The following is a 14,154-nucleotide window of genomic DNA, read 5'->3' on the forward strand; positions in this document are numbered from 1 at the left end:
TCCCATGAAAAGCACTGAATGACTTTAGGCAAAATTACAGAAGGAATAGAACCATACCTATTTTAGTGCTACTGTTAGTCACAATTTAAAAAATCTGCTTTATTGACAATTTATGTGCATGGGCTTCTAAACAGATTCTTATACAATCTAAACCTCAGAGTTTTTTTTTTTTTTTTTTTTAAAAGAGGTTATTGTGAATAGAGAAGAAGGGAACATGGTTGAGCTAATGTGCTTGTGGTAGGATGAAGTGTCCTTTGAGTGTATGCCCAAGAGGGTTATAACTGCATCTTAAGGTAGAGTCTCATCTTCTTGAGAAGCCACCATACTGATTTCCACAGTGGCTGAACAAATATGCACTCCATCATAAATGGAGGAATATTCTCCTTGCTCCACATCCTTCCCAGAATAACCTTTATTATTGATCTTGGCCAGTTGAAAGATGAAATCTCAAAGTAGTTTTGATTAGTATTTTTCTGATAGCTGAGGATGTTGAATATTTCTTGAAGTGGTTTCTCAGCCATTTGAGTTTCCTCTATTGAGAATTCTGTTTAGATCTGTACCCCACTTTTAAATTGGGTTATTTGTTTTCTTGATATCTAGTTTTTGCATTTTTTAAAAAAGTATATTTTGGATAACAGGCCTCTATTGGATGTGTAGTTGATGAAAATCTTTCCCCATTCTGTTGGCTGTCTCTTGGTATGGATGGCAGTGTCCTTTGCCTTACAGAAGTTTTTCAGTTTTATGAGCTTCCATTTATTAATTTTTTGATCATAGTGCTATGATAATGGTATTCTGTACAGAAAGTCATCTCTTGTGCCAGTGAATTCAAGTCTTATTCCCCAGTTGCTCTTCTATTAAATTCAACATGTGTGGTTTTATGCTAATGTCTTACATGCATTTGGAGTTCAGTTATGTGCAAGGTAATAAGTATGAATCTACTTGCATTCTTCTACTTGCATCCATTCAGTTTACCAACCATTGATATCTTTTTCCCAGTATGTTTTTCTGACCTCTATATCAAAAACATCAAGTGTCCATAGGTGTATATGCTTATGTCTGATTCTTCAATTCCATTGATCAACGTGTCTGTTTTTATGCTAACATCATGTGGGTTTTATTACTATTGTTTTGTAGTACAACTCGAAATTGAGGATGGTGAGTCTTCCAGCAATTCTTTTATTATTCTGATTTATTTGCATTATCATGGATATTTTGTATTTACACATGAAGCCAGGAATTGTCCTTTAAAGAGAATTGTGTTGGGATTTTGATGGTGATTTAACTGAATCTGTAAATTGCTTTTAGTAGGATTGTTGGTTTTACTAGGTTAATCCTATTGATCCATGAACATGGAAAATCTTTCCATCTTCTGATATTTTAAATTTCTTTCTTCAGTGACTTGAATTTTGGTCATAAAAGTTTTTCACTTGCTTGGTTAGAGTTCCCTAAGATGTTTATATTATTTGAGATTATTGTGAAAGGTATAGTTTACTTAATTTTGTCTCTATCCATTTGTTATTTATATATAGAAAGTCTACTGATTTTTATGAGTTAATTTTGAATCTAGCTACTTTGCTGAAAGTGTTTATCAGCTGTAAAAACTTCCTAGTGATAATTTTATGATCACTTATATACATTATATCATATGCAAATAAAGATATTTTGACTTTTTTCCTTTCAGATTTTTATCCTTTTGATCTCCGTCTGTTGTCTTATTGTTATAGATCGTATTCCAAGTCCTGTATTAAATAGGTATGTAGAGAGTGGTCAAACTTCTTTTGTTCCTGATTTTAGTAGAATTGTTTTCTCTCCATTTAACATAATATTGGCTATGAGCTGCCTTTATTATTTTTAGTATTTCCTTTGTATCCTCAGTCTTGCCAGGATTTTTTTCAAAGGCCTTTTCTGCATCTAATGATATGATCCTATGAATTTTGTCTTTCAATTTTTTTTATTGAATATTTTCTTTATTTTACATTTCGAATGTTATCCTCTTTCTCAGTTTCCCCTCGGAAACCCACTATCCCATCCTCTCCCCCTATTTCTATGAGAGTATTTCTGTACCCACACATCCACTCCCACCTCCCCACCCTGGAATTCCTCTACACTGGGGCATCGAGCCTTCACAGGAGCAAGGACTTTTCTTCCCACTGATGCCTGACAAGGCCATCTTCTGCTACATATATGGCTGTAGCCATGAGTCCCACCATGTATACACTTTGGTTGGTGGTTTAATCCCTGGGAATTCTGGGGGGGGTCTGTCTGGATGATATTATTGTTCTTCCTATAGGGTTGCAAACTCCTTCAGCTCTTTTCATCCTTTCTCTAACTCCTCCATTGGGGACCCTGTGATCAGTCCAATGGTTGGCTATGAGTATTTATATGGCTCTGGGAGGGCCTCTCAAGAGACAACTATATCAGGTTCCTGTCAGCAAGCACTTCTTGGCATCCACAATAGTGTGTGTGTTCGGTGACTGTGTATGGGATGGATCCCAAGGTGGGGCAGTCTCTGGATAGCCTTTCCTTCAGTCTTTGCTTCACACCTTGTCTCCGTATTTCCATCTGTGAGTATTTTGTTTCCCCCTTCTAAGAAGGACTGAAACACACACACTTTGGTCTTCCTTCTTGAGCTTCATGTGTTCTGTGAATTGTATCTTGGGTATTCTGAGCTTTTGGGCCAATATCCACTTATCATTGAGTGCATATCACATGTGTTCTTTTGTGACTGGGTTACCTCACTCAGAATGATATTGTCTAGTTCTGTCCATTTGCCTAAGAATTTCATGAAGTCATTGTTTTTAATAGCTGAATAGTATCCCATTGTGTGAATGTACCACATTTTCTGTAGCCATTCCTCTATTGAGGGACATCTGGGTTCTTCCCAGGTTCTGGCTATTATAAAGAAGGCTGCTATGAACATAGTAGAGCATGTCTCCTTATTATATGTTGGAGCATCTTTTGGGTATATGCCAGGAGTGGTATAGCTGAGTCCACAGGTAGTACTACGTCCAATTTTCTAAGGAACCACCAGACTGATTGCCATCCCATCAGCAATGGAAGAGTGTTCCTCTTTCTCTACATCCTTGCCAGCATCTTCTGTCACCTGAGTTTTTGATCTTTGCCATTCTGACTGGTGTGAGGTAGAATCTCAGGGTTGTTTTGATTTGCATTTTCCTGATGACTAAGGATGTTGAACATTTCTTTAGGTGCTTCTCAGCCATTCGAGTTTCCTTAGTTGAGAATTCTTTGTTTAGCTCTGCACACCATTTTTAATAGGGTTATTTGATTCTCTGGAGTCTAACTTCTTGAGTTCTTTGTATATATTGGATATTAGCCCTTATTGGATGTAGGATGGGTAAAGATCTCTTCCCAATCTGTTGGTTGCTGTTTTGTCCTATTGATAGTGTTCTTTGCCTTATAGAAGATTTGCCATTTTTGAGGTTCCATTTGTTGATTGTTGATCTTTTTTTTTAACCTACTTTTATTTATTTTTAAGGATTTTTTTATTGTTATATGCAAGTACACTGTAGCTGTCTTCAGACACACCAGAAGAGGGCGTCAGATCTTATTACGGATGGTTGTGAGCCACCATGTGGTTGCTGGGATTTGAACTCAGGACCTCTAGAAGAGCGGTCAGTGCTCTTAACCACTGAGCCATCTCTCCAGCCCAATTGTTGATCTTAGAGTATAAGCCATTGGTGTTCTGTTCAGGAGATTTTCCTCCTATGCTCATGTGTTTGAGGCTCTTCCCCACTTTCTTTTCTATTAGTTCAGTGTGTCTGGTTTTATGTGGAGGTTCTTGATCCACTTGGACTTCAGCTTTGTACAAGGAGATAAGAATGGTTCAATTTGCATACTTTGTCTACAGGCTGACCTCCAGTTAAATCAGCCCCATTTGTTGAAGATGTTGTCTCTTTTCCACTGGATGGTTTTAGCTCCTTTGTCAAAGATCAAGTGACCATAGGTGTGTGGGTTCATTTCTGGGTCTTCAGTTCTATTCCATTGATCTACCTGCCTGTCTTTATAACAATACCATACAGTTTTCATCACTATTGCTCTGTAATACAGCATGCGATCTGAAACAGTTGAAGGTAGTGTTCCTTCTGTTTCTATTTTATGGAATAGTTTGAATAGTGTTGGTATTAGATAATTTTGAAGGTCTGAAAGAATTCTGAAGTAAATCTATCTGGCCCTGGGCTTTTTTTTTTTTAGTTGGGAGACTTTTAATGACTGCTTCTATTTCTTTAGGGGTTATGGGACACTTGCTCAATCACATTTATTGCTGCTCTATTCATACTAGGCAAAAATAGGAAGCAACCTAAATAATTCTTAACAAAAGAGTAGATAAAAAATATTGTAAATTTATAGAAGAAAATGTTACTCAGGTGTCAAAAAATGACATCATGTCATTTGTAGGAAAATTGGTGGAAGTAGGAAAAATCATCCTGAGTGAGGTAACTTAGATAGATGCAGAAAGACAAATATATATGTATGTATGTATATACATATATATGTATGTGTGTATATAAATATATATATCTATATTATATATAGATATTAGTTGTTAAGTAAATGATAACCAACCTTATTAATACAAGGACAATTATGGATTAAGGAACTAGAGGGAATATATAGCTCTCTATTGGAAGGGGAACTAGAATAAATAATTAATGGATGGAAAGGCACCTGAAATGGAGGATTCACTGGGGAGGTGAATAGAAAAGTATGTTATGAGAGGGAATACAGGGAGAGACAGCTAAAATTAAAGGACATTTGGGGGGTAGTATGGAAACTTAGTAGGAACTTTCTAAAATATATACATATATGAATGGTACCTAAATGAATAATGGAGAAGACAGAGGTCCAACTAACCATCTCTTGTCACCAAGTGAAGCTGTCAGTACCAGAATTTGGTCACATATAATTGAGTTGTTGGTCAAAGTGGCCTCCTGGGAACAATTATTGGCTTCTTGGCCTTTCCACTAAGATACAGCCATTGTTGAGTGGACTAAAACCTGTAACCTAGTATGAGAAAGCCTGTGTATGTATGTATGTATGTATGCATGTATGCATGTACATATGCATATAAGTTTATGTATGTGTGTATGTGCATATGTATGTACACATGCCTATATGTTTATGCATGTATGTATGTACATATGCATATATGTGTATGTATGTATGTCCATTCTATCAACAATTTAGTTTCTTTAGAGAACCCTGGCTAATACAGTTTTCTTTATTATTCTTTGAGCCTATTTAGCTGATGGGTAACTTGAATCTGCTGCATTGTCATCACCACCACCACTAATTTTTCACATTGACAATGATTGTGTCAAATATGGTTAGCTAGAACTCTGTCTTCCCCATGACTTTTCAATTTCATTTAGATTGCCTTTCTATTTGGATATACACAAAATATTTCCCTTAATACTTCTCTCTAATGAAGAATGTGAAAACATTGCTCTTTTATTTTTATGGTATAAGCAAAATATCTTCTATAGGTTCACTGGGTCCTCATGTAGTAGAATTACTTTTGTAAGTCTGTGGAACATTTGATTTGCAGAGACTATTTTGCAGATGTAGCTCACTGGTGGCTAACTGTAAAATAGACACTTTTTAATCTATGGCTCTTTGCTTCTTGACCTCTGCCATTTTGTCCCTGCCATGGTAGGGACAAAATGGTAGGAGCCTCTGCCATTTTATCCCTGCCATGGTAGACTGAAACTGTGATCCATAATTAATACTTTCCTCTTAAATAGCTTCTGTCAGCAACAAGGGAAGCAATAGATATGATTTTCATCTTCATTTATGAAAAGGAAACCAATGGGGGCTCTTTAGAGTATTTTTTAAATGTAGATATCTTGACAGTAAATTCCAGTAGTTAAAAATGTACTTCCAAGGTGGCAGGCATGGGGAGGGGGGAGGCAACAGGGGTTTGTTTTTGTTTGTTTTTTTGTTTTTTGGAGGGGAAACTGGGAATGGAGAAATTCGCATGTAAATAAAGAAAATATCTAAAATAAAAAAAATAAAAATTAATCTTGAAAAAAAAAGAAAAAAAAATGTACTTCCAAACTCTAGGGAATTTTGTTGTGTAAGTGGGATTATGAATGACAGGGCTAAGTAACTTTCCCAAGAAAAGACTGGTAGAAGCAGACTCTTTCCCAAGTGAGTCATTGGATTTATAAGGCAGTTCTTAATATTTGTACTGTTTTACTAGAAATTCAAGTCTATACAATTAAACAACAATCACCTTTGTTGACATAGTTTTTTCCACATTCTATAATCACTGTTAAACTGTCATGTGGATTTACTTTTCCATTAATGACCATTTATTTAGGAGATTTTGATTACTGAATTGTTTCCACTAATACTATAGTCCTAATGACCTGGGAAAATATAGCCAAATGGTCTCACTATCAATGATAAAAGATTATAAAATAATGTGTGTCTGTCTGACTTTGGAAACTCATAACCAATAGTCAGAAAACACCCATAGATTAGTGAAAAAAGTTTTATAAAGGAACACAGGGAAAGCCAGTAAATAGATTGACACTGATTATAAACAGGTGCATTTCCAACTCAAATATCCACATCAGTTTCCTGAAATTCTTATTAGAGTGTAGTTAGTAATTTAGGACTGCTGGTTTACACTCATGAATCAATGTTCTCAATTCCTTCTTAGCTCTCATATGATGCAAAGGATGTTGGGTCTTCAATGTAGGAAAATATAGTACAAGAGCAGCTGTAAGACTCATCCTTACATGCGGAAAAAAACAAACACAGCATTGGGAAACAACTGAGACAGGAATGTGAAATGCTGGATGCTGGCACACTTGCAATGTGAGCCCATGCTGCCAAAGAATGTATCTCATGAAGCACAGAGTCTAGCTTAAATGACAGTGAGTTGGTGGTTGCTATGATCACATCCTTACTGGTCAAGTAATGGCCCTGGATCCTGCGAAGCCATGTAGACATGAAGCAAATGGTAACTGGAAGATTATAATATTACTTAGCTAATTACATTCAAGAAAAGGAGACTTAAGAATAATTTTGTAGATAAAATTGTACCTGAAAAGATGATATAACCAGAGAATAGGCTGGAATTTTAATGAGGTAGGAGCGTAATGCCACTGTATCTCCAGGAGCATAGTTTATATTTAGATCTGCAATGGTGCTGAATTGGAATAAATAAACATTTTATAAATTTACACTGAGTTTCCTGTCCCATTAAGGGTTGCAAAAGCAACATTAATTACAGAAATAGGGCTCTTTTTTTTTTTCACCAAGAAAACTTAGCTTGTGGTTGTGGTAACTAAGGTACATCTTATTCCTAATACAAGAACTCCGATGCCTTCTATCTACTCATTAAAGCAAGGAGAGTCTTGTTGTACTTCTTAGGAAAATCCACACCCTTTATCAACTTCAACACAATTACTAAAGATGGACTGCCTATCACACTTCTCCTCTCCAGAAGGATTTTTAGGGTTTACATCTATCAGGGGGCACTTATGGCAGGAGAAAGGGACTGGAGACACCAGTGTCAAGATTAGCATGTGAAATAAGCCAGTTGGCAGAGGAAGACCAGATTCTCTTCCCCACCTGAACTAAATACAATAGAATATGCCTGAAAACAAGAAAAACCAACCGACCAACAAAAGTGGTGATATACAAATGTGAGCCATTGGGTGTTATGTAAATAACCTATAGGGTAATGTATCTCATGGGCCAGTTTTTTCCCTGGTTATTTTCCACTCTCATCTCATAAATTCTTTTCATAGTAACTGTTTCTGTTGTTATTTCTACTCATGTGGCCCTGGTCCAACTCTTAACCTTGAGTTGTAAAAGCCTGAAAATTTCATCAAATCTCATGTGACTCAGATCTACACCTGTATCAATTCAATCTTATATTTGAGAGATGTTGTAAAGTGTTATAGTCTGGACTTTGGTTTGTTTCTGCTTTTGGTGCCAATTGTAAAGGAGGTATTTTTTTGACAGGCTTGTCATGCTGTGGTTATTTGATATGTGAAAATAAATTCTAGACTTTGTATAACAAAACACTTACCGCTCACTTTTCTGAATAGCCTTGATTGAAATTCATCTTTAGATTTTGGGTTGATTTTTATTTCCACATTTTAGGAGTAAAAGCCATTTGACTTTATCTTGGACGACTTTATAGTACCACTTAATATGAAAATAGTTGTTGGGAATGATGCTTTTGTTATTTTAATGAAACAAAGATTCAGAAGCCTAGAATTTAAATCAGTTGTAGAGAACTGACCTAACATGCAAGGTCTCGGGTTAGATACTCAGCACTGAAGAGACAGACAGACAGACAGACAGACAGACAGAAAGATGGTGGTGGAGTTTAAAAATTCCCTACTGTAATGTCTCTAGGAATGCAAAATATAATTAGTTGCTTTCTAAGGAGAAATTCTACTAAGGAGAACATTTAAAGTATTAATTCTGGAAATTGAGGCTAGAAAGCCCTTGCTGCTGGTTTACAAATGAGATTGCAAGCAAGATAGATTTTTTTTAAGGTTTAAAATAAAAGCATATGATTTAATTTGTTTTATTGTTTCTGAAATATATAGTTCAGATCTGTTTAAAGACATGATAAACTGACATTGTCTTCTCTTTCAAACTTGTGTATTTTTAACTTCTTGAAATCTATTAAATTACATATCTGAGTTAATTAAATATGTCTCATAAAATAGTAAAATAGATTGGATATTATATACCATTAAAAGATACATGATCTTTCAAGCATGTAATTTATAGTGACAGTAAGAGTCTAAAAGCAATTTACTAAAAGTACAGTTTACTTATATAAAACATCATCTGTTCAGTTGTAAGACAAAATATTGTTAAATTACGAGTATACAGGTTGTATAGATTTTTAATAAGGGTTTTCTTCTAAAATAGTTTCTAAAAAGAAAATAATTATAGTCAGTATTTTTCCTGAAAAATCATGGGTAAAGGAAATAAGAACTTGTAAATCCTAATGGGTGTCACTGACCTCAACATCCACCAGTATCAGATAGTGAACCCGCTGGGAGTAACCTTCCTAACCTTTCACCTCTTCTGCTCATTCTGGGTATGCCTAACAGGAACCTATGCACACACTGAGTAAGAGACATTATGGCATCTACTACTTGTAAACTCCCATGATGAACACATTGCGTATTTAAGGGTCATTTTGATACCTACTACTTGAAAATTTCCATGGTGAAATACTCTGGTCATAAGCTTAGGTTAGATACTTAGACAGACAACAGACAACTAACACCACACACACACACACACACACACACACACACACACACACACTCATGTATTGCATACTTGAAAGTCATGTACACACCATCCACATTACACAGCAGCTTCCTTGGAAGGACTAATATTTCAAGTTAGCCTTGAATGCTTTGCTCGCCCATGCTCCTAAGAGATGTACCCTTCTCAGCAGGCACTTTCTTACTTTGCTTTCTCCTTCCATCTTCCCTGAGACCTATAAGGACTGTAGACTCAGGCATGGAGAGTTAGTATTGCTTCTAGTGGCATACATACTTTCTCCCTTAAAGATGAGAAAAAAAAAACAAACAAGAAAATCAAAACCCTTCTATAGATATTTCTCCCTCCTAAACACAAGGAAGAAACAAGAAAACTAAAACCCTGTCCATTTGCACTTTTAATGTGTATAGCAATCCAGAAAAAGACCAGAACGTTGATGATGGCAGGCTATTTCTCTGGCAAACCTAGTCACATGGGGCCTTTTAAGAGTCTCATGAAAAAGAGACATTGTTCTATCTACCAAGGTCAAATAACTTCAGAAATGCCTATAGTAAGGATTTGTATCAGAATATTGTAGGCTTGGTCTTTGGAGAGACAATGAAAGTGATCAATTAAAACCCAGGATAAGTAAGCCCAGAGGCCTGGAGTCTCAAAGCAGTGTTCTAACCGTCTTGTGTGTTTACACTCAGTTCAGCAGGCATGCCTGAGCATCACAGAATTGGTGATATATGCCAGCAGGTGGTTTCGAGGACTTTTCACTGACTGAGAGGGATGCTTCCAAAGGCTCCCAGTTTCTTTTCTCTACCACTTGTATTTCATGCTACAGTACAGAATTGGAGTCTTATTCTAAAGTGGGGGAAAGGTTAATATTTTATTTTGAAATAATCTGGCCAGTTAATGGGAGATTTGGCCAGAAAATAGAAAGAACTATAGTTGCTCATACTCTTTGAATGCATAAAGAAAAACAGGGTCTAGGAGGAATCTAGGAGATGCACAGATGGATTAGTTGGTCAAAATCCCATTAACCATTTGTGAAGTATACTGACTGTCCTACATAAGGAACACATTTATAGTGATTACAATATTTCATCAGGGGACCATAGATGTGAAGTGGTGGTAGAGAGTCTTTTCATGTGAATAAAATACTGTATTGTTAACAATTCAATAAGAACAAAGAAGTTACTCAAGGAAAGGAAGAAAATTCTGCCCTATTTTGTAATAGGCTAGGTGAGTCCTTTAGAAAATGGAAGTTATCTCAGGAGGCCACCTTTTACTTTTTATCACCTAAAAGTGGAGAGAAGGTGTGTGTGGGGGGAGACCTACTTTAAAGGCTATATAACAAATTTCATATATCAGTGTTTTTGCTCCTAAGTGTCTAATTGAACCTGTCATTAGTTCAAGCTCTGTGACTTTAGATTGAATTTTTCTGTTTTGCTTCTAGGAAGTGTCATGTCTTTAGAAGTACAAATTTTGGATTAAGGATTGTTTAATCTGCAAAAGAAATAGTCATATTAAGAGTCTAACTAAAAAATGAGGCCTCAGGCTTCATCAGGACCAGAATGCACTAGGACACCACAGATCACTAGGCAATAAGCCCTCTTAGCTTCTGGGGACAAAGCTCATAGGCAGATGGCCCCAGCCATTCTGCACTTTGGCTTTAGCAGGACAATATAAATTAAAACTACAAAAATCTCTGATTTCCACATCAATTTTATATACGGCTATACGTATACATGTATTGTCTACATGTGGTAATGTTTTTCTATTGTTATATGGTACAAAGTTGCCTTATAAATAAGTGGTCACATAAATTGAAATTGTTAAATTAACTCAAGTTCTTTTTAGTTAAAAACAGGAATTTTAAAGTAGCCTCCACAGGTTAAGCTTAGCCAAGAAATCTAATCCTGGGAGCAGCCATACCTACTGATACCAAAACTAAGATGGTGGGAACCAACTTGAATACCCTCTAACAGGGGAAACACCTTAAAGATGCCATTTGATGCTTTTAAAGGCTTCTCTTTGTAACTTTTTGCAGCCAAAGAAGTGCATAGCTTAGGGGGCAGGGGAGGACTAAAAAGATTGGTGTGTTGTGTAATGGGGGAAATTTAGCCAAAATTAATCTCTTTCTAGAGGAGGGAGTCTGGGGGAGGGATGCTGAGTGAAGGAGCAGGATAAGGCTGCTGGTGAACTCTTATAATGTAATGTCACAGGGAAGGTAGGATAATGAAAATTCTCAATAAGAAAGGGGATGGGTACTTAGAGTTACCATGCTAAGCCTGTCCCTGGATGTTTAGTAGTACAGAGTTAAATGCAAATTCAGAGCCTCCTAAATCTAACAAATAATATTGTTCGTTCTATAGGTGTATTAGTCATAACTTTCTAATGAAGAAAGTTTCCCTATGTATGAGATAACAGCAATGCTCCTATGGCAGAAGAAAGCTACCTGTGTGCCTCATATTCCTCCTAGCATCACAAACCAATACACACTGAACATCAAGGGACTTTATTCTTCTTACATGCTTAATTCAAGAACTAGCTAAATATTCAAATGCTGTGCTTAATAAATTTCCACAGCACTGTGCAATGTAGGAATTTATATATTTATTAAATGAAGTGTCAGACACTGAGTGTCTGAGTGTGGAACTATTCCCAAAGCAATTCAAGGACCCAGTAGTTAGGGATTCCTGCTCAGACATGTGGCCCACACTTGAAGCACTGCTTTTCACTCACCAACTGAGACTTTGCAGCATCCATTCCAGCCTGAGAAGTTCAGCTCCTTCTCATATGAAACAGGAACAATCATTTCATCTGCCTTTTAGGAAATTAGCTCGCAGGGAAAACATGCAAATTATGACACACGGTGCCTGGAATATGTGAGCTGCAGTTCCTGAAAACTGGGGCGAGTACCACAGGTAAATGGCCATACTGAGTGACAGTCCTCTGAGCCAAGCAACCACTATCTTGGGGAATTCAGCTGTACCTCTCTGACTTGTAAGAGGTCATTCCAGCCATTCTTATTGATGGTTTAAACCTCAGCAGACATGGGCAGAGTGGGCCACAAAAGTCCCACTTGAATATCCATCTGTTCCTTACTTGGCAACTCAAGTGACCTAGGAGAGGAGCCAGAGTCTATAGATGCCATAAAGATTAGAGGCATCAGGTTCCATCTAGGCTGATAAGGGGAGGCCCTCATCTGTGCTGCACAAGGCTTTTCAGGTGCAACCTGTTGGGGTGGGGGGAAGTGCTCACACTCCTGTAAATAACCCCTCACCTAGGTTCTGTAAGGAAGCCTTAGAATTTCATTGTTTCCCCAGAGTTAACTTTTGCAAAATCATACTTGAGTTTGTCATTGGGACCTTAGGAGAAAGGACAGACATTGGTTAGTCTCTCTCTAGGAAGAGAGTTTAGTAACAATGACATGGAAAAAGAAAATGGAGGGGATTTGGCAGTAATTCTCAGAGAAGTCAGTTGAAAACATCTTCCATGAAGACTCTTAAAAAGAAGAGTAAGAGGCCCACTCTATTTGCCCCATATCCTCCCAGAGTCCCTGACTCCGAGTGAAGAAAATGCATTGTTCTTACCCCAAGGCATATAGAAAGTACCCATATTGACTGTTTCATAGTGCCCTAAGGCCTAGAGAAACTCTTGAATATAACTTTTTAAGGACCACCACAGAGCAATTGATTCCACATAAAAATTTACTTGTAACGATAGTACAGACATATCACACAAGAAGGACTTGACATGCAAATAACATCATTTCAAAAAGAAGCACAGTGGGATTCTTGGGAGATGCAGGTCATGGCAGGGTGGGTGATGGATCTCAAATGTTGAGACTGCACTTGAGGAAATTCTGGGCTGGGCAATGTCAATAGATCCTGGGCTCAGGCACATTCCATTATGAGTGGAAGGGATTATAATGGAATGACATGGATGGCTTCTTATAATCAGAAAAGCACACTGACCTTCACACTACACAGGTGCAGCAGCATAATGAACCACCACGTGTATGCGCATCAATTCCTGGGGAAGAGTCCAACGAGGTTAACTTAGCTTGTATCCCAAAAAAAAACACTGACGTTACCCGCACAGAGGAACATGCCCCACTCCCACCCACATCCTTTGCTTAGAAAAGAAAGGAAAAAAGCCACAGAGCAACTGTAATTTTTCTACTAAATAGGTAAAATACTACAAACAATATGTTATGCCATAAATAATTTGATTTTTAATGTTAACACTTAACTTTAAGAACTAAAAGATCATAAGAAATTTTGTTTTCTCTTTCCAATAAACAAAGAGTTGGTCTTGTTGGGGGTTTATAAGAAGTAGAAAGTTTTTTCTACCTATTCCTTTAATAAAAGTACATAAAAGAATCCTCTGATATGTGCTACTCATATGTATTGCTTATCACAAAAGAACTGCACATATGATTAAACTGCTAAATATATCATGAACTTCATCTCAATACCTTGATTTATTCAGGCATCAACTCAGATACAAAAGATGAAATAGGAATCACTGTTTACAGGGATTTTCCAGTAGAATCCTATTGTTACAAAAGTCCAGTATCCTGCTTAGTTTTAATTGTTAATTAACTCCTTGAGTCATCTGAGAAGAAATTTTCAATTAAGGAGTTGATCAGACTAGACTGAGATGCCTGTAGGGCATGTCTATGGGGGATTGGCATGACTGCTAACCTATAAGGAAGATCCAGCTTATCATGGTACCATTTCCTGAGCATGGATCCAGGAAGGTAAAAGGAAGCTAGCTCTACAGGAGCCTGAGAGCAAGCCTGCAAGCCCTGCTTGAGTTCCTGCCCTGACTTCTCCTAATGATGGACTATGACCTGTAAGTAGAGTAAAC

At 37.0% G+C, this 14,154-nt stretch overlaps 1 protein-coding gene across 5 annotated transcripts in view; it reads right to left on the minus strand.

Annotated features, from left to right (window-relative positions):
- Window positions 1-14,154, minus strand: part of Hecw1 (HECT, C2 and WW domain containing E3 ubiquitin protein ligase 1) — a 361,630-nt gene that overhangs the window by 240,368 nt on the left and 107,108 nt on the right. For 2 of the 5 annotated variants that reach the window (XM_031359675.1, XM_031359676.1), the window contains exon 2: window positions 13,257-13,314. The exons of the other annotated variants lie outside the window; for them this stretch is intronic. In XM_031359675.1, the coding sequence (XP_031215535.1) occupies window positions 13,257-13,283 (27 nt within the window). In that variant the 5' untranslated portion in view covers window positions 13,284-13,314. The remainder of the gene's footprint in view (window positions 1-13,256; window positions 13,315-14,154) is intronic. 5 annotated transcript variants of the gene reach the window in all.

The sequence above is a fragment of the Mastomys coucha genome, unplaced genomic scaffold (assembly GCF_008632895.1).
Source record: "Mastomys coucha isolate ucsf_1 unplaced genomic scaffold, UCSF_Mcou_1 pScaffold7, whole genome shotgun sequence".
NCBI lineage: Eukaryota > Metazoa > Chordata > Mammalia > Rodentia > Muridae > Mastomys > Mastomys coucha.